The following is a 27,918-nucleotide window of genomic DNA, read 5'->3' as shown; positions in this document are numbered from 1 at the left end:
CACTACAAGTGACACTCAAACACATCTTTTTATTATATACTAAATTTAAAAATACAAATCTTATTAAAAATGCTTATGAAACATTGTATACATAAGTACTGTCAAATACTATTGGATTATGACATTATATACATTTGCTAAGGTTAATTAGAAACAGAACAAAGTATATAACTTTGCCGATAACGAATTTCAGAAGTCAAATATTTTAACATTTGGCAACTGTGAAGTAGTGATCTGCACAGGAAGATGTTTGCAGAGGTAAAATAGTAAGAAAACAAACGGAATAATGCAGATATTCCTGCCCTAAGTGTTAATAAGTAGCTCTCTTCCTCATCCTCTTCAGTCTCATTATAACAGAAATTAAAGTGCACAAGACCACCAGGAAAACTTGATTTGGTTGTACCCTAATATATACTACAGCCAATTGTGCTGCCATATTGAGGGTTTCAATTCTTTGTACTGTTCCTGAGGTTTTAGAAGTTAATTTTGCATGTGGCTAAGGAAAGAGAGGCCAATACTTTCTAAATTGCACCAAGTGGCCTTAAAGTGTAGAAACACCAAAGATAAAAATATTAATTTGGGAATAGATTCAAGAACATTATCCCTGTCTACTTCGCCCTAGGAATAAAATTAAGATAAGAACCTAGTTTTACCTCTGGAAAATGCTTACTAAAAATCTGTTTCAAAAGGTCAGACATGTGCGGCAAGCACCACAATACTGTCAGTTACTGTTCACCACTTATATACTGCACCATAAATACCAGGCATAAAAACCTGCCCTCTAAAGGTTCACGAGAAATACAGGTAGAAGCATGTTATTACTTGACGCTAATTTTACTAATTAACATTAAGTATAATTTGTAAAAATAGGTCACCGCCATACAATCAAGGAAGAGGAGAAGGAAAGCTGCTAGTCTACAAAAGTGCTCCCTTAGCTTTCAAACCCAATAGCTTCATTTTGGGTAAAACAAGATTGTAAAGAAAGGCCATCAGTTCTAAATAAGCTGATGATGCCATATATACATATTCACGTATATATGTTTAAATTTCAATTCTGATTTAACACTAATGTACTAGTACAAACCATTGATAGGAAACATTTTATCAGGCTTATTTACAAACACAATGAGTGACAAGGATATGGAAAATCAAAGAAATTGCAGACAAATGTAGCCATTTAGCAACATAGTTCACTAAAAATAAAACAGATTTGCATAATGTTTTTAAAAAACAAAGAAAAAAATTTAGTAACAAACCCCTACCATATATATATATTTGCTAAGGTTGCTTTAGGTCATTGGACCTAAAAGGCAAATAAATGTAATGATCATGATTAAGTTTTTATTACTGTCTCATTGACATATCAATATGAGGTCTACTTAGAGTACTACCTACAATACAGTCTGTCATGATTTGATGAGAATATTAAGTTACTGAATACATTTCTAACTCCCATGGCACATCACACTTGATAACACTAATAAGGTAGCTTTAGGTAACACTTAAATCATGATTATGAATGTTTAATTGAGTATTTTCCTTTCTGTAGCTGTGAAATGTAAAGCTTAGATTTGCTTCCATCAGGCCTCTTAAACCAAACTTCATCATGGTTAATTGTTGTAATTACAGCACTAAAAAGGGGGGGAAAAAAGGAATGAATGAATGAATTGCAGTACGCCTCCGCCACTCATTTTAGAGTACTAGCCATAAAACCCAAATAGCTGGACAGCAACAGTAGGTTCAGGTATGTAATTGTCATTTACCACAATGCTGTGCTATCAGCAGGGCATGCTGTCAGAAACAGCACACTCAGCAACACTTGAGAGACAACCTCCCTTCTTTCCGTAATAGAAGTGGGCACAGTTACTATTAGAACTATTAAATGCACATCATTCCTACTACATCCCCACCCCAACCCACCCCCCAAAAACACTAATTATATAGTATCACCCTCCAATTTATATCAGCCCTGACTGTAGGAAATCTTTCATTGTTTTTTTTCATATGCTTTATTTTTTCAGAGTATCCACTTATTTAAGTTTTTATTTAAATTCTAGTTAACATAGTGTAATACTGGTTTCAGGAGTAGAATTTAGTGACTCATCACTTACATATAACACCCAGTGTAGGAAATCTTAAAAATACTAATCCCTAATTCCCAGTGTCAAACCATTTATATGGCACTTGTATGGATTCTTTTTTGACACTACTTATCTTTATGTAGAAATATTTTTAAAAATAGATTTGTGTTTAATACTCTTATACTATTTCATCTCTTTTTAAATCACAGTTATGCTAAGTAGTCAGTAAAATGTTTTAAAAGCAGCAAGATAGGGGCGCCTGGGTGGCACAGCGGTTAAGCGTCTGCCTTCAGCTCAGGGCGTGATCCCGGTGTTATGGGATCGAGCCCCACATCAGGCTCCTCCGCTATGAGCCTGCTTCTTCCTCTCCCACTCCCCCTGCTTGTGTTCCCTCTCTCGCTGGCTGTCTCTATCTCTGTCGAATAAATAAATTAAATCTTTAAAAAAAAAAAAAAACAGCAAGATAAAGCAAAGGATCTAGGGGTATCACACACAACCTAGTGTAATTAGCTCAGTGGGCTTCTATGAGGGAAGTTACTATACGCGATGCTCCTAGTACCCTAAAACTTTACAGATAAAGGACAGTCCAAGTAAAACCACTGTATTTGGAAAATGGGTATTCTTCCCTAAATACAAACACTGCATTTAACTAAATTCATACCCAGAAAAAGATACTTTCTTACTATAGAAGGCTACCACTCTGAGAATTAAATCCTAAACTACTGAAGGAACAAAACCAGTGATTAGCATTAATATTTTCCAAAAGTGACAACCAGATAGAAGGCTATGGGGGCGCCTGGCTGGCTCAGTCAGTGGAGCAAGTGACTGTTGATCTCGGGGCTGTGGATTTGAGTCCCATACTGGATGTAGAGATTACTTAAAAAACTGGAAAAACTTAGAAGGCTATATAATTATAGAAACGTTATTTAAGCTTAGACAGATCGAGTCTTTTAAAAGGCAGCTTTCGGTTTTCAAGTTATACTGTAATTACTGTGACTCTTAAGGCTTTCGTTAATTTTTCATTCCTTTCCTACTCTAATTGATACATATTCTTTGTATCCAAAATACTGTAACACACCCAAAAAAGTTAACGATTAATATATCCACCCAAAACTCATAACAGTCTGGTTTAAAGATCATAATATTAAAAACCTAACAATTCATCTACTTTAAGAACTAACAAATAGGACTACTTACCTGGGCTAAATAATTCCAACATTTCCTCTTGTGTTAATGCTTGTGCTTAAGAACTTAATATATGATATTAACACTGGTGAACACACATGCTAATCAAATCATATGCCGAGAGAAAAGGTCCATAGGCAACTAATGGTGCATTATGATTGCACTACAGAGGGGACAAATATTTACTGACAATAATGTAAATACCGCACAATGCTGAAATGATCATTTTTACCTTGTAGGACATTCATCTTTTTTATCAATACATATTGTTTGTCCACGTATATACCATTCGCCATCATAATATAATCTTCCTTCTTCAGATCTAGCACTATGCAGATGTTTTTCCAGTTTCACAGGTGCTAAAGGGATCAGTTCAAAAACTGTTATATTAATAAGACATTGTCAGAAGAGCAGAAGTGCAAAACATTAAGAAATAAAACCAATCCATGCATATATGTGAAAAAACACTAAAAAATATTTCTTAGATAACAAATGTAAATCTAATAGAAATAAGAGAGGGGCGCCTGGCTGGCTCAGTCGGTTAAGCGACTGTCTTTGGCTCAGGTCGTGATCCCAAAGTCCCAGGATCGAGTCCTGCATTGGGCTCCCTGCTCAGCGGGGAGCCTACTTCTCCCTCTGGTGCTCCCCCTTTTCATGCACACTCTTCTCTCTCACTTTCTCTCAAATAAATAAATAAAATCTTTTTCTAAAGAAAGAATTTCTTACATTTCTTATATAATTCACTAAGTTTTTAATATAACAACACAATGAAGCTATACAATGTACAAGAAATCATTAACTAGACAAGTGCCAGAAGGGGAAGCAGATACATTATGTTACTAATGCCAATTTGAAGTAGGATTTTAAAATATTGTAATTCCAGGAGTAGTGTTCACTGATGAAATGAAACCACTGATGGGGGCGCTGTTTAGTATGTGGATGACTTAACAGCCCCGATTCAACCAGTCTCCACAGAGAAGATTCCTGAACTTAGATTAAATGACTTACGTTCTGTTTTCACTCTGTGTGGACCCAGTGTAGCCATTGCCTTAATTAAAAAAAGAAGACAGACCCTGAGTTTATAGACAGAAAGTACATTCTGGGATCTATTTAATGTCTACAACGCTACTGATGACCTCAAAAGCTAACAGTGAAATACAATCTTCAACTGCTCTAATAAATTTTAATGTCTAAGACCATAAGGAATATAAAGAATAACCATTTCACCTAGAGGTGTTATCAATACCTGAATTATCTCTTGCAACTAAGAAGTTTCTGAAAAATGGAAAAATTTAATACAAAAAGTAAGTCTCCACTTTCAAATAAGCACAGAAAATCCTATAATTCTTGAATGCTGAATGACAGAATGCAAGACACACAGAATGAGTTCAAATATTCACTTTCATTCATTCAATAAATATTTATCGAGTGCCCTCAGTAAGCCAGGACTGGGCTGAGGACTAGGCACAGAAATGTTATTTATTACTACTTTGGGCAACCTAAATAATTGCTTTTCTGTACTTTTGCATAAATTATTAATTACATTATTACAGGAAAAATACAAATTGCTGACATGTCTCTCTTAAAATATTCTTGCAATCCACTGTTATCTATATTAGCATTAACTGCTATAGAGAGAATGCTGCAAAGTAAAGCATATTAACAATAATCATATTTTGATGTATTAGTGAAAAACCACAGAATCTTAAAAAGTAGACTATATAAAGATAACTTGTATTCCATTGCTCTTTAATCATACCTTCCTAATTGTTGTCCAGTCTTCAAGAATATCAAGATCTTGTAGCATATAAACTATATATGGACGTGGAAAAGTCAAGGTCAATTTAGCTGTAAGAATTTCACACTCTGAATTTTACTTCCAAACTTCTGTTTTTCAGAGAATTGGAACAGTAATTTCTGGGCATAATCCTGTGACATGCTGAATTCTGACTTCACATTATTCTCCAAAAAACTGAGTACCAGGATAAATATATTCCAGTACTTCAGACGCTATACCTTATTCTCTTAATTCTAGGATATCACTGATTTTAAGATATACTACCAACCTAATCACTGTTTTGAGGTGGGGATGGGAAAAGGCAGGGGGGTAAGGGGAGGATACCACAGTGAACACCAAGATTGAAAGCACATACTAGTTTAAGTTAAAGACACTCCAGTTTTGGGGGCTCTTGGGGGGCTCAGTCCATTAAGTGTCTGGCTCTTTCATTTTGGCTCAACTCATGATGACAGGGTTGTGAGATCAAGCCCCACACCGGGCTCCGTGCTGGGCAAGGAGCCTGCTTAAGATTTTTCTCTCTCCCTTTCCCTCTCCCACTGCTCCTCTCTCCCTCTCTCTCAAAAAACAAACACCGTAAAATAAATAAATAAATAATGACACTCCAACTTCAGAAACACTGAAAAGTGTTAAAAAAATATACATGTGGGGGCGCCTGGGTGGCGCAGTTGTTAAGCGTCTGCCTTTGGCTCAGGGCGTGATCCCGGCGTTCTGGGATGGAGCCCCACATCAGGCTCCTCTGCTATGAGCCTGCTTCTTCCTCTCCCACGCCCCCTGCTTGTGTTCCCTCTCTCACTGGCTGTCTCTGTCAACTAAATAAAATCTTTAAAAATATATATATATATATACATGTGAATTAATAATGCTATATTCACATCAAAGCCTTTGTGAACTACAAAGCCATATTTTCAAAGTTGAGATCATGACTAAATTTCTGCTCCTTCCCTACCCCTCTTAATCTAAACTATATTCTTCTGCCTTCAGTTTTGGAAATCATCTTTTACCTATTACAGGATCATATAAATAAAGTCAATGTATACTGATAAAAATTACAAAGATATGCACAATGCAAAAATGTATACCAAGGCAAAAAAAAAATTAGAAAAGGATATCTGAAACAACAACTGGCTTTTTTTTGTCAGGACTGAAAGGATCCTTCCTCTTTTTTCTTGACTGAAGTTCATCATTCCACAGCTCTGGTAAGTAAATAAAAATTAAATATTAGCTGATTTCTGGAGATCAAAATGGGGGGAAAGGCTATGTAATTTCATGGTAGCAAAATTTCATTGGAAGCTATGTATATACACATATAACTATATAATTTCACGAGCAGCTATATATTCATAATATTTTCTCTGCCCTTATTAAAGTAAAAATCAACTTGGCCCTTAATGACTAATAACTGATGAACATGTATCAGGTACTTTGTTAAATACACATTGCGTGCATTGTGTCACCTAATCCTCAAAGCTATCTCTGAGGTAGCTATTTCTATTATTTCAATTTTACATACGAGGAGACTGATTTAGAAAAGCTGAATTAACTGTTGCTCATGGTCACCCAAGTAGCAGGGACTGGGGCAGTGGCATCAGAGTTCAGCTTGTCTCACTCCGCTGTGCCTACTCTATGCCAGAGAAATAAAATTTATAAGAGGTAAAGTAATATACATAAAGACCTGTAGGATAACCCAGTGTATCTTCAACCCAATGTAGAAAGCCTTTCCATAATACCCCTGAAAAAGCAATTTCAGCCTTGGACTGATCTAATTATTAATAACTTTTTCCTTTTTCTGAGACAAAAATCTACCTCGCTGTAATTTCCAGTTTGTGTGATACCACAAAGAAAAGGTTTTTATTCCTTCTTCCACCTGATCTTTCAAGACAGAGAGAAGAACATATACCGTAGTTGTCTTCCAATACTACTCTTATATTATAATATTCTTATTATTCTTATAGTGTACTATTCTTGCTCCTGTAGTTCCTTTCACACTCTCTTTTGTCCCTTTTCATGCACTCCATTCTCTATGTCTTTTTGAAACGTGAATTCAAATCAAAGCAACAATCACAAGCCTATCACATTCTTTAGAAGTCTCCCCCTTTCTCCTCTCATTAGGACTTCATGTACTTAACGTTTATATTAGAAGAGTTGGATATTATGAGACACGACCATAAACCACAGGTTCAGTGTCACTTAAAGTAAATATCACCATGATGTCATTCCCGTTACCTGAGGTAATATCAATGCTGTGCCTATCCTCTTCAAGCCTTCTTATCTTCTCCTCCAGTTCACTCTGGACTGTATCATATAACAAAAGCTTTTCACTCTGAAGGAAAAAAGAAACAATCATGCATCAGTAAAAGTAAAAAATCGGTCTTAACTATGAGTATTAAATAACTTATTCCTAAAGTACTTTAACACATGATGCTTTTGTTGGCTAACTTAAAATGTTTTAAGATAAAATGCCAAAAACATCAAAGAAATAAAACCAGAAAATATAGAATCTAAGTATAGATTTAAATACATGCAATTAAATTGTTTAAGAACATCTAAATTTGTATGTGATATGGGGGTAAATGTTTACTTTACATACAATGTAAGTTCCAATGGCCCCTTTTAAATATAAGCAGATCCTACCTGTCACTATAATAGAGAACCTGTCCCATAAAGTGTATCATTAGGAAATGGATCGTGTTTTCTCATCGCAACATAATTGGGCCTTGATTCCTAATATCTCAAAATCATACAAAATAGACTACTGTATCAAAAAGAGAAAGATTCAAGTATGAATTCTGTAATCATTTTAAATCTAATGATAGTCAAAATCATAAAACTATAGACTATATCCAGATTGCTCAACAACACTATAGAAAGATTGAGGGGCTTGCTAAGAGACTACTACTGGCAAATCGGACTAGAACCCAGGTCTACTAGTTCTAGCCCCTTGTTCTTTTAATTAGAAAACACTATATCCCCTATTTTCAAAGGGATAAAATGTACGTAAGTATAATATATAGCTTCATTATATAAAAAGCTTATGACGGATTCCCAGCCCATCCACCACACACTTACTCTAGTAAGGATCATAGTTAGATATGACCGTCCTCTCGTAGAGAATACTGGAATACAGTTAGATAGGATTTCTTGTGGAAGGCACAGGCCACACCCATTTGGCAGCACTCCCAGTGTGAATCATGAAATCCTCTCTTTTGGTTTGAAATTTAGAGTCTACACATGCTTGAAGGTTCTCCTGACTGGCAGAAGATGCTTTGGTCAATTTGAGGCAAGCCAGGAGCTAGAGAAAGTAAAGCTGAAGACCAAAACTAGGTCTCATATGAAAAATCATCTCCTTGCATGCTACCCTCTTTGCTTATTTCCTTTTACTTGTTCTCCTACCTTTGGTAAAACCTCATGAAATCTTCCAGCCTTATCTACATTGTGATACAAGCCCTGGGAAACCTTATATATCAGAGGAAAAGGGAGAGCAGACCCCAGCCATGGTTAAGATAGTGTGAAAGCTATAAACAGATCAGATTCTCCAACCAAAAATGATTCCTAACGCAGAGTGGAAGTGATAATACTTTTGTTTTTAAGAATATGAAAATTTAACTGGTGCAGTCTCTCTTACTCCTATTGATAAAATTGCCCTAGGTCAAGCAAAAATTCTAAAATAAGTCCACTAATCATTCTTTATAATTAGAAAAACAAAACTAAACACAATGAGCCTGAAATATTTGAGGCGTTGACGACATCTCTAAAGATATTAAAGGTATAGAGTGTACAGATAGAAGGGACTTGAATCTATTCTCAGTCTTATTTCTTTGTCCTTCTCTCTCTCATCCTCAACCCCATAAAATCCTCAGAAACCTTTCCTGAGTAGGAAAGAAAGTCACTAACACAGCAGCTAGAGGACACTGGAAAAGAAAGGGGCATCCAAACTCCCTTGCTCAGGGGCCTGTAGAGGCTTCTTTGTTCAACAGGTAATTCAGCTTTCTAAAAGTACTTATTATAATTTTATATTTCGCTTCAAAATCTGATACCTCTCCAATCTCCACACCTATACTTATTCCTTTGAATGTGGATAGGAGTTAGTGACCCACTTCTAATGCATAGAATGTGTCAGAAATCCAGGTCATAAAAAACATCATCGCTCTCATGGATGCTCTCATGGATCACTCACTCTGAGAGATGCAGTCACAGGGTCCTGGGGACCCTCAGGCAGCATCTGGAGAGACCCATAGAACTAAGGCTTCCAACCAACAACCAGCAAAAACTTGCCAGTCTTGTGAGTGAGTCACCTTGGAAGCAGATTCTCCAGCCCCCAGTCAAGCCTTCAGACAACTGCTTCGCTGGCTGACCTCTTTACTGCAACGTTATATGACTCCCGAGCCAGAACCAACCAGCTACGTTGCTCCCAAATTCCTGGCTACAGAGACCATAAAACAGTAAATTTTCTTATTGTTTTAGGGAAGTTTTGGAGTAATTTATTACAAACCAATGGCTAGCCAATACAAGATGTCTCACAAAGCTTATTTCTATACACCTTTTCCCAAGAAGCTACTTTTCCAATCTGAAAGTGAGAACAAGATCTAGTGGGAAAAACATAAAGGGAACTTCTAGAGTGATGGTGAAAATACACCCCAGGAAGACAGACGCAGCTGGCCTAGAAAGCATCTGAAGGAGGGCACAGGTCAGAGCAGGAGGACAGGGGATTCTAGGAGTACAGGGGATGCTCCTCGGGGATTATCTGATGCATTTGATCACATGGAAAACGGCATTACGGGGCTTTCACAGATCTGCTGGAGTCTCTGAGAAGAAATGACAAAACTAAAAATAAATGAAGCAATTATTAATTCTGAGGCTACAAATAGAGTTGTACAAAAAAGGCAGTTTGAGTGTAGTGTAACTCTTGGCTCAGTAAACGATATTTATAGCTACAACAAAAACAAAAATTGAGACAACAGTATTAGAAGAATGGGATGAGGGAAACTATTATGGAATCTTCAGTTTTCATAACAGGAAACCAATAAGTAATATCTAAAACTGATACTATTTAGAAAGATGAGAGCAAATTCCAGAAGCTGTAACTACGAGACTTAGATCATTGCTGCTGGAATATAGAATTTAGAGATGGGAGAGGGGACTGCTGTACACACATTACTTGCTAAAAGCAAATGTTTAAAGGAGTATTTAGAGCTGTAGGGAAATCCTCATGAAATGCTACTTGTAAAACAGGATACAAAATAGTATGTATAGTCATACCAGCTGGGTGAAAAACAATGACACAAACATGCACATACTTATTAACAAATGTCCACTGCTTGGTACATTATGGTTCACTGTATTTACTTCTTTAGACTTAACTTCTCAAGTTTTCTCAATACTTATTAATGTTATAATCAGAAAAAAAAATTAAAGGAATAGATAACCAAAATCAGAGCCCTGAAGAGCCTCAATTTTCTCAAGAACTGGAATCCTAACCCTGAACCCTCAGGGCCTGAGACCTTGCTACCACCTGCTGTCAATCTTAACACTCATCTCCAGCTCTGTGGGGAGGCTTCAATGAGATAACCTAAATAAAGCCTCACCACCTGCCCCACTGTCTGGCACACGTGTATTCTATAAATGTGATTTCCTTCCTTCCTGTGACACAAACCATCTGCTGCCTGGATCGCCTCTGTGGTTTTCTGGCATACTCTCTGTATGCATACCCATGTGAACATGTCTAGTCTCTGGTCCTAGCCCGTCTTTTCTATCTGCTCCTAATCAAACTTACTTTGACAATTGGCAGTGTGTCTCCCTTCTTCCCACTTCCCCTGCCTCTCAGTTATTTCTGTATGAGCCAAATGTAGAACTAAATAATAAGCAGATAAAAAGTCCTGAATAACAAAGTTCAGATTTAATGGCAAATTGCATGACTAGAAAGATCAGAAGATTTCAATCCTGGTTCTGCTGCTCCTTAAACGTGTGACCCTAAGCAAATTACTTAACCTCTCTGAGCCCCTCAGTTAACCCATTCATTAAATCAAGATAATTCCTATTTCATAAGGCTGTGGTAAGGATTAAAATGAGAGTGACTATAAAATCCATAACACTGTAAGTGTAAGTTCCCTTCCAGCCTTTATTTCCTGTCTAAAATGCCCTTGAACTATTAATGAGTATTAATTATATAAGTAAACAGATCATTTATAATATTAATTCAATATTATGCATTAAAAAATCAAGCCATAACTAAATTAGAAGAAATTCAGGTAAATATTTAAAATCTCTATGAAGGAGGGAAGACTTTCAAAGCTGAAAATGATGGAAGAGGGGTGCCTGGGTGGCACAGCTGGTTAAGTAACTGACTCTTGATTTAGGCTCAGGTCATGATCTCAGGGTGGTGAGATCAAGCCCCACGTTGGACTCCACACTCAGCAGAGAGTCTGCTTGAGATTCTCTCTCCCTCTCCCCTTCCCCCCGATGCTCTCACACACACTGCTCTCTCTCTCTGAGAGAGAGAGAGAGAGAGAGCATGAGCTGGGGGGAAGGGAAGAAGGAGAGGGAGAAGCAGACTCCCCACTGAGCAGGGAGCTGGATGCGGGACTCTATCCCAGAACCCTGGGATCATGACCTGAGCTGAAGGCAGACACTTACCCGACAGCCACCCAGGCACCCTAAAATAAATAAATCTTTAAAAAATGATGGAAAAGAAAAAATATCAATATATTTGTCTAAGTAAAAAATATTTCTTGAAGATACATTGCTGACTTTTATTTTTGACAACATAGTAGACCAGATGTCCTCAAAACAAAAACGAAAAAATCTCAAAACAAAAACAAAACCTCCCAACACACCTACACAGATACTTTAAATAAAATACCAGAAACATCTTTTTTAAAGGTATAGTTAAGCTCTTAAAAAAGTAAGAGATATCCCCGAGAACCAAAAATAAACAAGGAGCAGGAAACCAGCATGCTAACCTGCTGTTGAAGCTATGGTTTCCTTGAGGGTGTCTGCTGGTGTTGGTAACCTAGAGGAATGGTTTTTAGTGGCTGTTAGGGAAAAAGAGAAAGATCTTGGGCCTAAGCAAGGAATAAGAACTGGGATCTCTGCATAGCCCTGAAGGATTACACCTTCAAAAAGGCAGACTAGAAAAGATTCACCTGAGGGAAATTCATCTGTGTCAGTCAGGCACTAAATGGAAAAAAAGTTTTTCCCCAAAATATGTCATCTTAGGCCTGACCTCTACATATTTGAGATTCAAATGTAGATTACCTGCATCTTCTAGGAAATTCCAAGCCAAAAAATTAAATTAGTCACATGCTGTTGGCACACCAGGATGCCTAGATGAAAAAACCTAACAGAAATAAAAGCAGATATTATCTGAAGAACTACATCCTCTGTCCAAGACTCACAGAATTCCTACCAATAAAGTCTGCTACAGTCCAGAATTACGAAATAAGGAAATAAGCTGTGAGGTATGGCAGAAATTTGAAGGAAAAAAACCAGCAGAATTAGACTCTGAAGAACTTCAGATACTAAACTGAGTATAAATTTTATGAATTAAGGGGCACCTGGGTGGCTCAGTTGGTTAAGCATCTGCCTTCAGCTCAGGTCATGATCTCAGGGTCCTGGGATTGAGCCCTGCATTGGGCTCCCTGCTCAGCGGGGAGTCTGCTTCTCCCTCTCACTCTCCCTCTGTGTTCTCTGTCTCTCTCTCTCTCTCAAATAAAAACCTTTTAAAAATATGAATTAAGTATTAAGAAATACGGACAACAAAGTGAGTTGTTACATATGACTAACTCAAGTTCCATAAGAAGGAAGCAGAGGAAATGAAAGAAAAACAATACCAGAAAAATAATATCTGAGAAATTTCCAGAACTAATGGAAAACAAATTCTCAGATTCAGAAAGCAGAACAAATCCAAGTAGGGAGAGAAAAATCATCTCTATGGAGACACACAATAAAGAAACTAAAGAACAATAAAGAAAAGAATGGGAGAAAATATTTGAAAATCATGTATTTAATAAAGGGCTAATATTAAAAATACATAAGGAACTCAATTTAAAAATTAGCAAAGGACCTGAATAGACCTTTCTCCAAAGAAGACATCCAAATGGCCAAGAAGTACATGAGAAGATGCTCAACATCACTATTCATCAGAAAAATCTAAATTAAAATCACAGCATGGGGGGCGCCTGGGAGTCTCAGTGGGTTGAGTGACCGACTCTTGGTTTCAGCTCAGGTTATGATCTCAGGGTCATGAGATCGAGCCCAGTGCTGGGCTCCACACTCAGTAGGGAGTCAAGGCTTACGATTCTCTCCCCCTCTCCTTCTGCCCCTTCCCCTACTTGAGCATGCACATGCTCTCGCTCTCTCTCAAATTAATAAACCTTTAAAAAAAAAAGTCACAGTGTGGTATCACTTCACACCTATGAGTATGGCTATTGTCAGAAAAACAAAAGATAACAAGTGTTGGTGAGGATATGGAGAAACTGAAACCCTGTGCACAGGTGGTAGGAATGTAAAATAGTATGGAGTTTCCTTAGAAAATTAAAACTAGAACTCTATGATCCAGCAATCTGACTTCTATTTTTTTTTTAAGATTTTATTTATTTGACAGAGATAGAGATAGCCAGCGAGAGAGGGAACACATCAGGGGAGTGGGAGAGGAGGAAGCAGGCTCAGAGCGGAGGAACCCGATGTGGGACTCGATCCCATAACGCCGGGATCACTCCCTGAGCCGAAGGCAGACGCTTAACGACTGCGCCACCCAGGCGCCCCAGCAATCTGACTTCTGAGTATATTCCCAAAAGAACTGATCTCAAAGAGATTTGCACTCCCGTGTTCACTGCAGCACTACTCACAATAGCCAAGATGTGAAAAACCACATAAATGCACACTGAAGGATAAATGGATAAAGAAAACATGATATACACATACTATGGAATATTATTCAGTCTCTAAAAAAATCAGGAGTCCTGCCTTACGCTACAACATGGATGAACCCTGAGGACATTATGCTAAATGAAATAAGCCAGTCACATAGGGACAGATACTGCATGATACCACTTATAGAAGGTATACAAACTAGTCAAACACATAGAAACAGAGAGTAGGCAAAGGCTAGGGAGAAAGGGAACTGGGGAGTTGCTGTTGGGTGGGTGTAAAGATTCAGTTAAACCTCATGATTAAGTTCTATAGATCTGTATTACAACAGTGTACCAATAGTTAAAAATACTGTATTGCACACTTAATATTTGTTAAGGGGGTAGATCTCAATGTTAAGTGTTCTTACCACAGTTAAAAAAAATTTTTTTTAAGAGGAAAGTAAGAAAAAAGAAAAAGATAACAGAAATTCCATAGGAGATAAGTTTCAGCTGGGAGCTCTGGAATCATGAGCATTCAGTCTCCGGGACTGTACCATCATTTTTGATCAAAGGAATCCACGACAGTGGACGTGCATTGTGGGACATCTCATCATCAGTACCTTTGGCCTCCAGATCTGAAATGATGAATGACTTTACTATTGTGAAAAGAACAATATGTGGATTTTCTTAGGACATAAAGAAGAAAACTAATAACAACAACAACAAAAAAGATATTAACAAATCCACTATCACACAGAGAATTCTAACACACCTCCCTCGGTGATTGAAAGATGAGGCAGACAAAAAATAAGGAAACAATAAGTCCATACTTAAATCAAGTGATCAAAGTGTGTATCACCAATAATGGTACATAAATTGTGAGCTGCCTGATAGAATTCAGTGGAAGAACACATCAGTCCTGTGGTATTCTTACTGAGAAGCAAAACCCACTTGTAATCATGAAGAAATCAGACCAATTCAAAATTGACATTCTACATAATAACTGGACTGAAATTTTCAAATTTGTAAAGATCATGAAAGTCAAGGAAAGACTGAAGAATTGTTCTACATTGAAGGAAACTAACAACATGACAACTAAATGCAATGACAAAGACCCTAAGTGATTCTGAACTGGATCTCTGCTCTAAAGGGTGCTGCTGGGAAAACTGCTCAAATTTAAATGGGGTCTGAGCATTAGATGGTAGTAACATCAATGTACATTTCCCAATTTTGATGATTGTAAAATCGTTATACAAGAAAATGTCCCTCGTTCGTTGTATTCAGGGGTGATGGGGCATCATGTCGCCAACTCATCCTCATGTTCACCAGAAACGTTCTTTCGTACTGTCTTGCAACTTTTCTATAAGACTGTTAAAATATATCATAAAGACGAGACGTACTAAGCACTCATAGAACTGATGACTGCAATCTTAATATATATCTCTATTAGAGAGAAAAGTATGGGATATTCCTAACTCATTTTATGGAACTTGAAATCAAATCAAGGGCAGTATGAGACTTAAAAATTAAAATCTCACTGACAAACATAGAAATGAAGCTCCTAAACAAAACATTAGTGAATTACCGAATCTGGTAATTCACAAGAAAAATAATCATTCCAGGAATCCAAGGATGGCTTAACATTAAGAAAATACATTAAGTACAAAAAAGAAACCATGACTGATTCAATAGATGTAGACCAAGCATTTAATAAAACCTAAAACCTAACAACCATTTCTGGTTAAAAAAAAAAAAAATCTTAGAAAACAAAAAATAAAAGTAAATTTCCTTAATTTGATAAAAAGAGTATTTATCAAAACCCGATAGTAAATATCACACTGATTGAAAACCTGAGAAGCATTCTCTTAAAATCAAGAACACAACCACGATCTGCTTTCACTGCTTCTATTCCATGATGTTCTATCAGTGCCACTAAGACAAACAAAAGAAATAAGAGGAAGATCAGAATGGAAGAAACAAACTGCCATTTTTCACAAATGACACTATTATCTACATGGAAAATCTAAGAATCTGAAATTAAATTATTAGAATTAAAATGAGAAGTAGATACGGTTGGATATAATATCAATATATAAAAATGCTTTCTTATACAGCAGCAGGAAATTAACAGTAATTTTTTAAAAGATGTTACTAAACAAAAAATTTGAACAATAGCAAGTGTAAGAAGACCAAAGTAAAATTATCAGTTTATTGAGATAGCAAGATTTACTAGACTGAAGGCAGTCAAGAAGGTGTTATGCTACCAGTGCAGAAACAATCGAACAGATGAATGGAACAAATTAAAACAGCTAGAAACAAGCTGCCATATAAGTGGACATTTGATATAAAAAAGAGATGGGGAGAAAAAAGAATTGCTGATTCATGGTAAAACAAACGAGCATAGAGTAATAAACACTGTGGACATCACATATCCATATGCAAAAAAAAATAGATCCATACTTTATATCACATGCAAAAATTAGAGGTAGGTTAGCAATCTAAATGTTAAAAAGCAAAATTTCAACCTTTGAAAGGAAAGTATGTCTTTTACCTCAAAGTGGGAAAGACACAAAAAGCACATATCATAAAGGAAAGATGATAAATTCAGCTACATTAGAATGTACATCAAAAGAGTGAAAAGGCATCCCATTGCCTGGGTAAAAATATTTGCAAAGCGTATAACAAGCAAAGCATTTGTATCCAGAATATATAAAGAACCTCTACAGTCAATGAGAAAAACACTAATAGCCCAACATAAAGGCAAAAGATTTGAATAGGAAGAAGTGAAGGAAAACAAATCCAAGCAGCCAGTAAACATCAAAAAGATGTTACATCTCAGCAGTAATCAAAAAAGGAAACAGCACATTCCATCATTTTTATATCTATCTACTCTTAGTATTTTAATAACTTACAAAGATGTAGTAAAATAACAAATTAAGATAAGAGTCATCAGAGAACTTGTTCTCTTATTTCCACGAGTGTTTTTATGATCTTGTCTAGATTATATGAAAAGTTATCTGCAAAATCAGCAGTGGGTTTTTATTTATTTTTATTTTTTATTTTTTTTTTAAGATTTTATTTATTTATGTGACAGAGAGACAGCCAGCGAGAGAGGGAACACAGCAGGGGGAGTGGGAGAGGAAGAAGCAGGCTCATAGCGGAGGAGACTGATATGGGGCTCGATCCCAGAACGCCGGGATCACGCCCTGAGCCGAAGGCAGACGCTTTAACGACTGCGCTACCCAGGCGCCCCAGCAGTGGGTTTTTAAAATACTATTCAAATAAAGAGAACCTAGAGAAAAATACATCTATTTTTTTACCATAGAGAATTCTGCCCTAAGATGTGGAAATAGATCTGGAGAGCCAGATTAACAATACGCCCAACATTCTAACTGTACCAATGGATACACATTTTTTTGAGTCTTAACTTGAATATTATACTAATTGCACTAATATTTTCAGCAATGCCAAATGACATGATCATTACAAAGTCTTTTTAAGGTAACAGTTGCAAACTAAAATTATCTCACTTAGCTCTTTTCTATCATCCCTTCTTTGTGTCCTATTTCCAATACAGCTTCCACTGCAGCTGTATTTAAAAAAGAAAATTCACAAGTGATAAGCTAAAGTACAATTTAATTTTGTTTCATTTATTTTATTTACTTTTTTAACTAATGCACTCAGAAAAAGACTTGAAGAGTTGAAATTAGCTTAAAAGTTAAGTAAAATAACAGTACCTCACAATGCTGGCGAGAGGCTTGAATTTCACATTCATATTTGTTCTTTACAGATTCTAAGCAGAGCTCTCTATAGATTCCTGCAACCAAACACAATCACTCTGATTATGTTAGCAGTAATGAGATTCATTATCACTTCCTTACAGGAATTCTGTCCAACTGTATTTTACAAGATGAATCAGGAAGAAACTGACAAATGATTCTAGCTTAATCTTTAAAGACTAAAAATAAAAGGGCTCAGTTAAAGTATATATTAAAGCAGACTAGAAGAACTAAGAATTTAAGAACTGGGAAGAAACTGCACTGCAAATTTTAGTTCTTACTCCATTCTTCTAAAGAACACTCCTGAAGTGTTTGATAGAGAATGATCAAAATGAAAATAAAACTCCTTTCCTGTGAAAAGTAATCTCAGGACTCATAATGGAAATAGTCAATAAACTCTGGTTTCATTAATCATATCTTTTCAAAGTAGTAAGTGGATACCATAACCAACAAAACCACTATTTTTGAACTGTTATTTATTTTCAGAGTCCAAAGCTTCAAGAAGATTAAATGTATAAACTGGTAACAACAAAATGCATAAACTGATAGGATGTTTGAGAGCTCCTGACAGAGCTTTATCTAGAGAATGGATGCTCAAGAGAGGTTACTTAGAGCTACCAAGACAATAGTATAAAATAGGCAACATGGCCGTGCAAAGACACCATCAAAACACAGCAAACACAGAGCTTTAGATATATGTATATGAAACTCAATGCCACAGTTGACCCTAGAAATGTAATTCGTTCTTGTATAGTAAAGGCATGGGACAGATACCTGGAACTAGGCCATTAGCTACACATTCACCCACACACTGTTCTTTGTACAATCAAAAAGTAAATGAGGCCGCACAGTAGAAAAGTGAATAAGTGACTCAAGTAGTATTTCCTAAACATCCAGTTAAGTCTCACTTACTTCTTTTAGAATGTCAAAGAAAATTAAGGACTTGTTTCCTTTTCAGGGTGTGCTAAACCAATATGCAAAGACAGCAAGTATCACATCATCTACATATTTAATATTAAGCATTCAAGAATAAAATTTGGCTAAAGGTAGATTTAGTACAAAAAAACTTATAATGAACAATGCCTTAGGCATTATATAATAGGTGCAGGAGGATCAATTAGTGCCCCCCCAAAAGAAAAAAATCATCTCCACTAGTTAAAATTCAATTTTAGTCTATGAAAAATCATAAGTGATCTTCAAATAGGTACATCCCTTGTCATGAGTGCTAGGACACAGTTCTGAGGCTGGATCCCAATTACAAACCGAAGACTAGGTACTTAAATTGAATCTCAATTTATCTTATAAGAAATTAAACTGGAATAGTAACCATTGCTCTTAATAAAAGTATCATGTTTCTAATTGTTTTACATATGGAAGAATCTTCTCAACAACACTGTGAGCAATCTGAGGCCTTTTTGATCCCCCCACAGCAAGAGGAAAGCAAAGGGCATTTAACAAATCATTGTGGGCTGATTGACTGAAATACTCTGTTCACTGTAAATATATTTGTGATTTTATTAACAAGAAACACTCACTTGACAAATACCTTTCAAGTCTAGTGAAGAGTTCATACTCTACTATATGGAAAAGATGTTTCACTTTCCTACCTGCTACCTTTGTACGAATTTGCATATTTTCTTGTAAAGTTGCCAGTGGTTCCAAATACTCTGGTGCTTTTCCAGCTATGACTTCTTGTAGTTTTGCATCCACCTGACTTAATCGTTCTTTATAAAGTCTTAACAAAGCAAAAATTAAAATATTAATATTAAAAGCCCAACAAAGGCTAACAAATTACCATTTCTATACATTCTCTCTTCCTAATATCATTCATATTCTAATAGCCTAACAAATGTATTTTTGTCTTAATCTCAAGTGAAAAACTCAGTTACGTTATTTGACTTTATGCATATAATCACAAAGTAGATATTTCTTTTTTTTTTTTAGATATATCGTTCTTTAATGATTAATTCACAGTACAAAAGAATACAACTAAGATACTACTTTTTTTGCTCTCTAGATTTTTGGTTTTAACTGCAGAACAATAAATTCTAGGAGAAAAGTTCATTTAAACACTGAGCTTAAAAGAAACAAAGAAATCATTTTGAATAATTTAGATAATAGACATTACTCATTGTCAAAATAAATAATTCCTGGCTTCTCTCCATCTTTCCTGAAAAGGAGTCCATGTTATATTCAGCCTACATGGTTTTTACAAAGAGGAAATAGAGTGATAGAGGTAAAAACCAATGGCTACAGAACTTGTGATCTGGCATACCAGTTTGTCTGGACTGCAAATGAAGAAACTGCAACAAAGGGAGTTGCTCAGTGGATGAGAAAATGAAAAACAGGGTAGGAGACCCCTGTTGCTGTCTTTATGAATGTACATACAAATACTCTAATTTGCCAGCTGTCACACCAATAACTTTACCTTGATTATCAATGACTGAGTACTTGAGACAACTCATTGTTTATTTTTGGCAATAATCCTGCAGAACAGAACTCTTTTTAACAGGAAGATGTTTATACTGTCATTCTTTGTGAAAGGCACTTTTAATCCTGGCTTTGTGGCATTTTAAAGATATCCTAAAACTTTCAAAGCAAATTAACAATTTAAGATCTCTGGGGCGTTTGGGTGGCTCAGTCAGTAAAGCATCCGACTCCTGACTTCCACTCAGATCATGATCTCAGGTTCATGAGATCAAGCTCCACATGCGGACGGAGCCTGCTTAAGATTCTCTCTCTCCTTCTCCCTACCCTCTGCTTGTGCGTGCTCTCTCTCTCTCTCAAAACAAAACACAATTTAAGACCATTTTGTAAACTCCTTTTTTTGCCATTCATTGCTTTCTCATAGGTAAAGAATGTGTCATAAGGAAGGCATGTAGTAACTGCTAAAAAAAAAAAACCCACTGATTATGCTTGTAGGTGTTAGTATAACTAGCAGTTGGCTTTTAAAAACATTACAGTACCTGGCTTTCATATAAAATTCTTCTCTTTCCTCTTGAAAATATAAACCAGTACAATTAAGACAATCAGGGAGGGGGATGGGGATGGGCTAAATGGGTGATGGGGATTAAGGAGCGCACTCATGATGAGCACCAGGTGATGTATGGAATGCTTGAATCACTATATTGCACACCTGAAATTAATGTAACACTGTACATTAACTGGAATTAAAATAGAAACTTTAAAAAAACCAAGATAGTCAATATTGGTGTTTATAACTGATCATTATAATTAGCATAAAGATTTATATTATGATTCTGAAGGAATTGAGCAAGTTTGGGTGTTAATACAGTAAAATTTTTTTTAAAACAAAAATGGAAAAATTATCTGAGTTAACTGCCAATAATACATTATCATATCTGGGTTAAATTTTTCTAAAACTCAAGATACAATGATAAACGAATGTGTAAAGTGAGAAAACTACAACATGATACTTATAGTTTATGAAATCATAAATACAACTTAGGCAAAATGCTAAAAATTTGATGCAAATGATGACTGAACCTGAAAAACATTGAACTTAAAATACTGATAAGGTATCCCTAATAGGTGAACAGCAGCTTTAATGAACAGGATATGTGAGTTAACAACATTCAATTAACTACCCTTTTAAAAGATTTCAAAATCAATATCATTTCAACAAACTTGGAATTCAGACACAAACTCCTCAAAGGCAAGAATCATGAGTTCCTCACCAGTAACCACAATACTGTTCACAGAGTAGAATCCCAATTCATGTTTTCTGGCTACAGACATCGGTGTAAGTTCCTCTATCTTTTTAAGGAGGTAGAAGAAACTTCCACCAGTATACAAACTGCAAATGGTGTATTTTTGCCCTATGAAAGGAGTGCTATTATGCCCTATGGTGCTAGAAGCAGGATAACTTGTTGTGTTATTGTTATTATTATTATTATTTCCCGCCTCTTCTAAAAAGGATTTGAGACCGCTTACAGAGATACACAGTACAACCGGATAAAAATAGCAATGAGGCAAGTGGAGCAGATGAAAAAATAAGATAATTATAAACCTGGTGCAAAGATTATTTATTTCTAAAACATATTTCTGAATACCAATTCCTTGAGAAATAATCCCATTAATAGTGGTAACGGGTCTACTTTTAATATTTTCTGAGATGAATGAGGCTGATGGGGGGACCTGGCTTGTGGTCATAATGAGCCATGAAAACGCAAAAATCAAGGCAACTGCCAGCCCCAAGATGAATAAGATTAGGTTTAAAGAGTGACTAGCTGCAAAGTGTTCCTTGGTAATATCTTATACTAGAACTATACAGTAATTTTCATTTCTTGGAAAACCATAAAATATTCTCTAAAAGCTCAATAGGTATATCTTGATTAATTGTATGAGAATTATTCATTCATGGCTTACCTGAACTAAAATACAAAAACACAAATTGGCTTCCTCTTTTTCAGAATGGTCCTGGATGAACTCTCCATGCTGCTCAAATAATGGATCCTCTGGGGATCCAAACTAATTTTAATTTAAAATTAATAATGTAAATCTTCAGAATAAAAAAATGATACCATGTTTTTTAAAGGCAAAATTTTAAACTTTGGATTATCTACATTAATTTGTTGCACTAGCTTGAATATTTATATATTCATCTCTCATACCAATGAAAGTTAAGGCCAGAAATGGCATAAACAGTAGGATTCATTTAGTAAACAAATCTGTCCCCTTTTAGTCTGGGAATTCCAGAAATTAAACATGTTTTCATCTCTACTTTGGGCTCTCTAGGGAAGAAGTAGGGAAACAGAATAAGCAGCAAAATTATGAAGAATTCATGAAGAGCCAGCTTCTGAATAAATTAGGGTATCCATATTCTCAGAAGCTTCTTTCATTTACAGGTCCTAATACGTAGCTATGCCCCATGACCTTGCCAGCAAGTTTCAAAGTAAAAGCTCACCTTTAAGATTTTTTTTTTTTTATCTGCATCTGCATCTATTCTGTTTTCTCAAATCACTGGGGCCCATTCTTGTGTAAGCAACAGCTCATAAGAGTTCTGGTATTATGAAGAGGGGGTAGAAAACAGTATCTAATAAGCACCCACTATGTGCCAGCCAAGACTAAGAATTTCACATACTGCTCATACAATCCTTATGGTTAATAATAAAAAAGCTACTATTATACCATTTTATTCTGTGAAGAAAGCCTGGATTCAGAGCCTATGCTTTTTCTACTCCACTATATTTCCTCCAAAGTAATGTGCCTTACTGGAAGGAACGCCATAGTACTAGGAGGCAGAAGGCCTAGCTTAGTTTATCACTTTCTGATGAACTATGGGCAAATCACTTCACTCCTCTGAGCATCCATTTTCCCACAGGTAAAGTGGAGATAAGGCTATCTTCCAACCTTACAGAGCTGTTGCAAGAAGCAAACTAAATAATGTGAAAACATGTATGTACTATCCAATGTTGATATAAACAAAAATCACTGTGCCATTTTTGGGAGATATTTTCTTATTCTAAAATCTTAAAAATGCTATCTTTATTCAGTTACTTAACAAAGAAATGAATGAAGTACATTTGAACCAAGGATGAAACAACCCAGCGAAAACATTTTAATTACCAACATCCATATAGAAATGTTATTATACCCCCTAAAAAACCTGCCTCAAAATCCTCAGTTGAGTAAATAAGGTCGTCACCAGGCAAACCACAGTGGAAGCCTCTTTCAGATCAGTCAGCCCCATAAAATACAAAAAGGAAAATACTTCAGAGTGAATGTAATTTCTCTTGTGCTAATATACATGTGACATGATTGAGATTCAGTGACAATGACCTTCTCACATCACTACTTACTGATCCTTGAGATCGGTAAACTGTTTTTCTAGATTGGACATTTCATCTAAACATTCCATTCTTCTTCTTTCGCAGTCTTCATCATCCATTTCTGTTAATAAAAGGCAAATAGCAAAGAAAAAATTAATTTCATGTTCCAAATTATCTGAATATTAATTCAAATGGTAAAAAATAAAACAAAAAACACACACCAAACTATAATATGAAGTTAAGTACGCAAGGCCTACCTTAAGCCTTAAGAGAAAATAAACATTTATCCAAAATAATTTCCACTACAGATTTTAACCTAAAATACAAATGAGAATTAAAGCTACAGCAATGTCTAGACCTTCTTATTTTTATTCATTTTTAAATCATGTTAAGGGCTGACATCAAGCTATATACTAAATGAAGTAATTAATCCACTTTTGGTTTATTTTCCATCACCTCAACAGAACTTAAGCACCAAAATGATTATGTTCATTAAAGGACTTTGCTCAAAAACACTTTTGGAATTCTTCTTTCTGAACTGCTTACGTGACTGATCTGCCAGTCACATAAAAAAGAAAACTACTCTCATTCTGTTTACCACAAGATAGCTTGGTCTCCTACTCATATTCTCATTGCTCCCTGTCCCCAAATTACTATCAGTAAGTGAGGAAAAGGAAAATGAAGAGGAAAACAGGCAAACTTTTGAAGGAAAGCACCTGTTAATGACCAGCTCTCTCCTATTTTCTGGGTCTTCTATTTTTACATCACATGTATTCAACACTGCAGAGGAAGTGAAGCACAAGATGATCTGCACCAGATAAAGGTCAAACTCTGAGAAAGAGTTCAATTATGTTCAGTTATTTTCATACAGCAAGGAACTAGAGGGTTGGGTTTTTCTTAACTTTCCTAAAACAGATTAAAATTATTTCTGGCTCTTAATAGCTTACTCTTTGGCTATTTAAAACTTGGTCCCTCAAGATGACTCACTTCCCAGTATCTCTGGATAGTAGAGTGTTTGGTTTGGTTTGGTTTGGTTTGGTAGCTTTAGGACCTGCTCAGTACCAAGGTTTGAGAAGAAGAAAACTGTGGAAGTTTAACATGAAAGACATATGGCAGAAAAGAAATGCTTTCACAAGAAGCAAAACTGCATAATTTATTTAAATAATGTCTTTGCATTTAAAAAACTTGACTTTTGTAGTTCAAATTATTATTACATTCTTCAAAATTAAGTTGTCCTTTATATTCTGGGATGAAATAAAAATCAGTGAGAAATCACAAAAGTCAGCATAAAAATTAGGGAGAATTTTAACATATTGATGTCATTTTGTGAGATCCTAGCTCCCATCAAAAAAACAAAGAACACTTGAAGATCAAGTAAGTGTTTTACAGATCTAGAAAATGTATTCACGTACAGCCTAGATGTTCTTTCTCTGTATTGCTCACTTTTGAAATCTCACCTACTTCCATGGCTAGGCAGATGACGTCCAAATTATGCTTTACCCCAGGTGTGTTGCAATGTCACATTTCCATCTGTCCGCTGACACTCTTGACTTAAATATACCACCATCACTTCAAAAGCAACATGTCTGAAATACTCTTAACTTCCATCTTCATCTCAAATCTTTCACTTTTCTATTTCTACTTATGCTATTACCATTCTCCTTATATCCGGGGTTTTCCTCTTACCTTCACTCCTAAACTTGGGTACATCAATCCTGTTTTGTGCTTTTTTGGAAATCTTTCACATCTGTATCTTCTTTTCCTTTTCTAGCTCAAATCCTTCTCCCAACAAAACTGGTTTCTCGCTCTTTTGAATAAGCCTTAAACTCTAGCCTTTGCACTTTTTCTTATATTCCTCCCAGTACAACATACCACCCCAATCCAAATCCTAGCCATTCTTCAAGATAATTAAAATAATCCCACCTTTTTCAACTAGCCTTTGCTGGCCACCCTATTCTGAAAAGATTTCCTCTGCCTCTGAAATCCTATAGCATTGTTTACATTGTTAAGTATTCATTTGGTAGTTTACTCAAGTACTGATTGATGACAGCTGTTTAATTGAGATCAGATCATAACTATTTATTTTCACCTCACACTGAGTGGTACCCAGTGCAGCTCCAGGAAATCACTCATAAATGCCTACTTGGGGATGGCTAATTTATTGATTGAAATTACATACTTCCATGGAGATTTGCTTTGAAAGAGAAACCTGAAAAAAAGGGTGTCAGGGCAATGACAGTCTGTCATCAAATCCTTGCTTTACATGGCCAAAGTCGGGCCAAGACAAAGAAGTTTAAGTTTCATCCTCATCATATGGAAAAAGGAAAAAGAATCCAGGCAATCATATATTCCATTTCTTTTTTAAATAACCATCCTAAAAGTTTGCAAAATTAACTTATGATGTTAATCTGCCCTCCGACCCCAAAAAACCTGAAAGAGCCCAAAATTAGAAAATCGATCGCAGGGAAGAAAAGATTTGGAACATTTCAGAGCTGCCCCAAATAAGCCAATTTATAAGCATATGAAGATCCAAAATCACCCCTGATGTTGGGCTCTTCTCAGTCTTGCAAAGTTCAGACAGATGCTGTAAATGGGACAGCTCCAAGTCGGCCCCCTTAGGAGCGCTAATGTCAAGTGCTGACTGACAGGCTGACTTGGAAACTGAGGTCAACAAATTCTAACCAGCCAAGAGCCGGCACAAATCTAACCAACCTCGGCCCTGACAACCCACCCATGTTGAGAAGGGTTGGAAAGATAAAAATAAGAAAAATCGGTGGTCTGGGGCTAAGAGGCATTTCCAAGATCTCCCAAACAAGCTGCGCGCATTCCCGGCTCTGGTCCACCGCCGCGGGCACTGCCCGGAGGTCCCCAGGGCGGGTCCGACCGCGAGCAGGACCGCGCAGCGTCCGGGAGCTGGGCGAGCCCAGGCCCGTGCCCGGTCCCGCCCCGCCAGCGGGGACCCGCCTGGAGCCAGGCAGCGCCCCACGACGAGTCCGGGTGCTGCTGAGGGCCGGGAGCCAGTCTCCGCCCCTTCCCTCTCTCCCCGCCCCGCACTCCCAGCAGGACGCAGCTGCCCGGCGTGCGGAGAGCGGCCTGTCGTGCGCCCGGAGCGAGGACTCAGGGTCCCGGCCCCAGGGGGTTGCACACCTGAGCTATCTCCATCCTCCGAGACCGACGAGCTTTCCGTGTCCTCGTCCTCTGAGCTGCTCCCCTCGTTTTCGGCGTAGTCCACCTCCATCTCATCGTGATGGTTCGTCTCCTTCTTATCCCCTCGAGAATGGACTGGCATTTTCCAGCCGCGCCGTCGTTTCCCACTCCCGGCGCCCAGCCCAGCCACTGCCGCTTCAATGAAGGGCGCGCCGAACGCCCCGACCCACCCAGCGGCCGAGCGCGTTCTGAACCCCCTCAGCTCCTCCCCGCCCCCGGCCCGAGCCTCACAACCTAACCCGCAGGCTCTGCTCTGGGAGCTCTGCCATTGGTGGAGGCAGTCCTTCGAGCTGGGGGGGTGGGGCTTGCCCTGCTCGGGTACGGTTGGTTGCCCGTAATTACGGCGCGGCCTTGCAATGTGTGTCGGGAGTCGTAGTCCTTACTGCTCAGACCTGCAGGGGCTGCCGCCTTCCAAGCTTCCACAACCCTGTTCACTTCTTGCTTGTGGACTTCAAGTCCCACAAGGCACAAAACCTGACAGACTCGATCGCAGTTTATAAACTAAACAGAAACAGATTGTGTGAATTTGGTCTGTATTTATTCTTTTCCCGCCAAGTGATTGTCCGAGCTCCCTGGCTATCCAAGAAGTTACTGTCAGATGTGAAAAGGTCTTTTGCCTTAGGGTTTTCCTCCTCTTTGAGCCTGGAGAAACTGCAGAAACTTCTCTTCTACCTAAGCACCTTTATTACCGCTAATAAGCGGTTATATTTAATTAATAACTGTGGAGGATAACTTGCGCTATGTTGCACAAAAATCTTTAAGTCGTTCTTGAAACATTTGCAATCAATAACGTAGAAAGGAAGGAAGTTTTATCTTGGCATTTTCATCTAGTATTTTTTTTTTGCATTCTTTTTTTTTTTTTACTACATACAGCATGAATATGCCACCAGTCTTGATTTACCTTAAGTTTTTTTTAAAGATTTTATTTATTTATTTTTGCAAGAAAGAGAGAGAGAGAGAGAGAGAGCATGAGCAGGGGGGAGGGGCAGAAGGAGATGCAGACTCCTTGCTGAGCAGGGAGCCCAATAGGGGACCCAATCCCAGCACCCTCGGATCATGACCTGAACCAAAGGCAGACACATAATCGACTGAGCCACCCAGGTACCCTTAACTTCAGTTTTTGATGAAAAATACCATAGTTGACTCAATGAAATGTTAGATTTTCTCAATGATAGGTAAAAGAGACAGGGAAGATTCAATAAATATCGTAATTATAATAACTCATGTTAA

General features: G+C 37.1%; 1 protein-coding gene and 1 long non-coding RNA gene across 3 annotated transcripts in view; one reads left to right on the top strand and one right to left on the bottom strand.

Annotated features, from left to right (window-relative positions):
• LOC103666026 overlaps nucleotides 1-22,246 on the top strand; it is a 37,139-nt gene extending 14,893 nt beyond the window's left edge. Inside the window, exons 4-5 of the long non-coding RNA XR_569440.2 lie at nucleotides 6,204-6,260; nucleotides 22,123-22,246. This is a non-coding gene — a long non-coding RNA (uncharacterized LOC103666026). The remainder of the gene's footprint in view (nucleotides 1-6,203; nucleotides 6,261-22,122) is intronic.
• On the bottom strand, nucleotides 12-27,619 carry BRMS1L (BRMS1 like transcriptional repressor). Of its 2 annotated transcripts, none has more exons than XM_008694052.2 (10): nucleotides 26,629-27,619; nucleotides 23,512-23,602; nucleotides 19,297-19,424; nucleotides 17,648-17,727; nucleotides 7,288-7,384; nucleotides 6,174-6,257; nucleotides 5,026-5,090; nucleotides 4,275-4,314; nucleotides 3,499-3,646; nucleotides 12-1,631 (listed from the first exon to the last, which is right to left on the bottom strand). In XM_008694052.2, the coding sequence occupies exons 1-10, from the start codon at nucleotides 26,768-26,770 to the stop codon at nucleotides 1,514-1,516; spliced, it is 993 nt and encodes a 330-aa protein (XP_008692274.1). In that variant the 5' UTR covers nucleotides 26,771-27,619; the 3' UTR covers nucleotides 12-1,513. The 2 variants fall into 2 exon arrangements, with proteins under 2 accessions (XP_008692274.1, XP_008692277.1); XM_008694055.2 differs by having other exon boundaries at nucleotides 3,499-3,625; nucleotides 26,629-27,616.
• Nucleotides 27,620-27,918: the final 299 nt, after the last annotated feature.

Source organism: Ursus maritimus, unplaced genomic scaffold, assembly GCF_017311325.1.
Source record: "Ursus maritimus isolate PB19 unplaced genomic scaffold, ASM1731132v1 scaffold_36, whole genome shotgun sequence".
In the NCBI taxonomy this organism is placed as follows: domain Eukaryota; kingdom Metazoa; phylum Chordata; class Mammalia; order Carnivora; family Ursidae; genus Ursus; species Ursus maritimus.
Note: the sequence above shows the minus strand (reverse complement) of the source record. Positions and strands in the feature narration are given on the sequence as shown.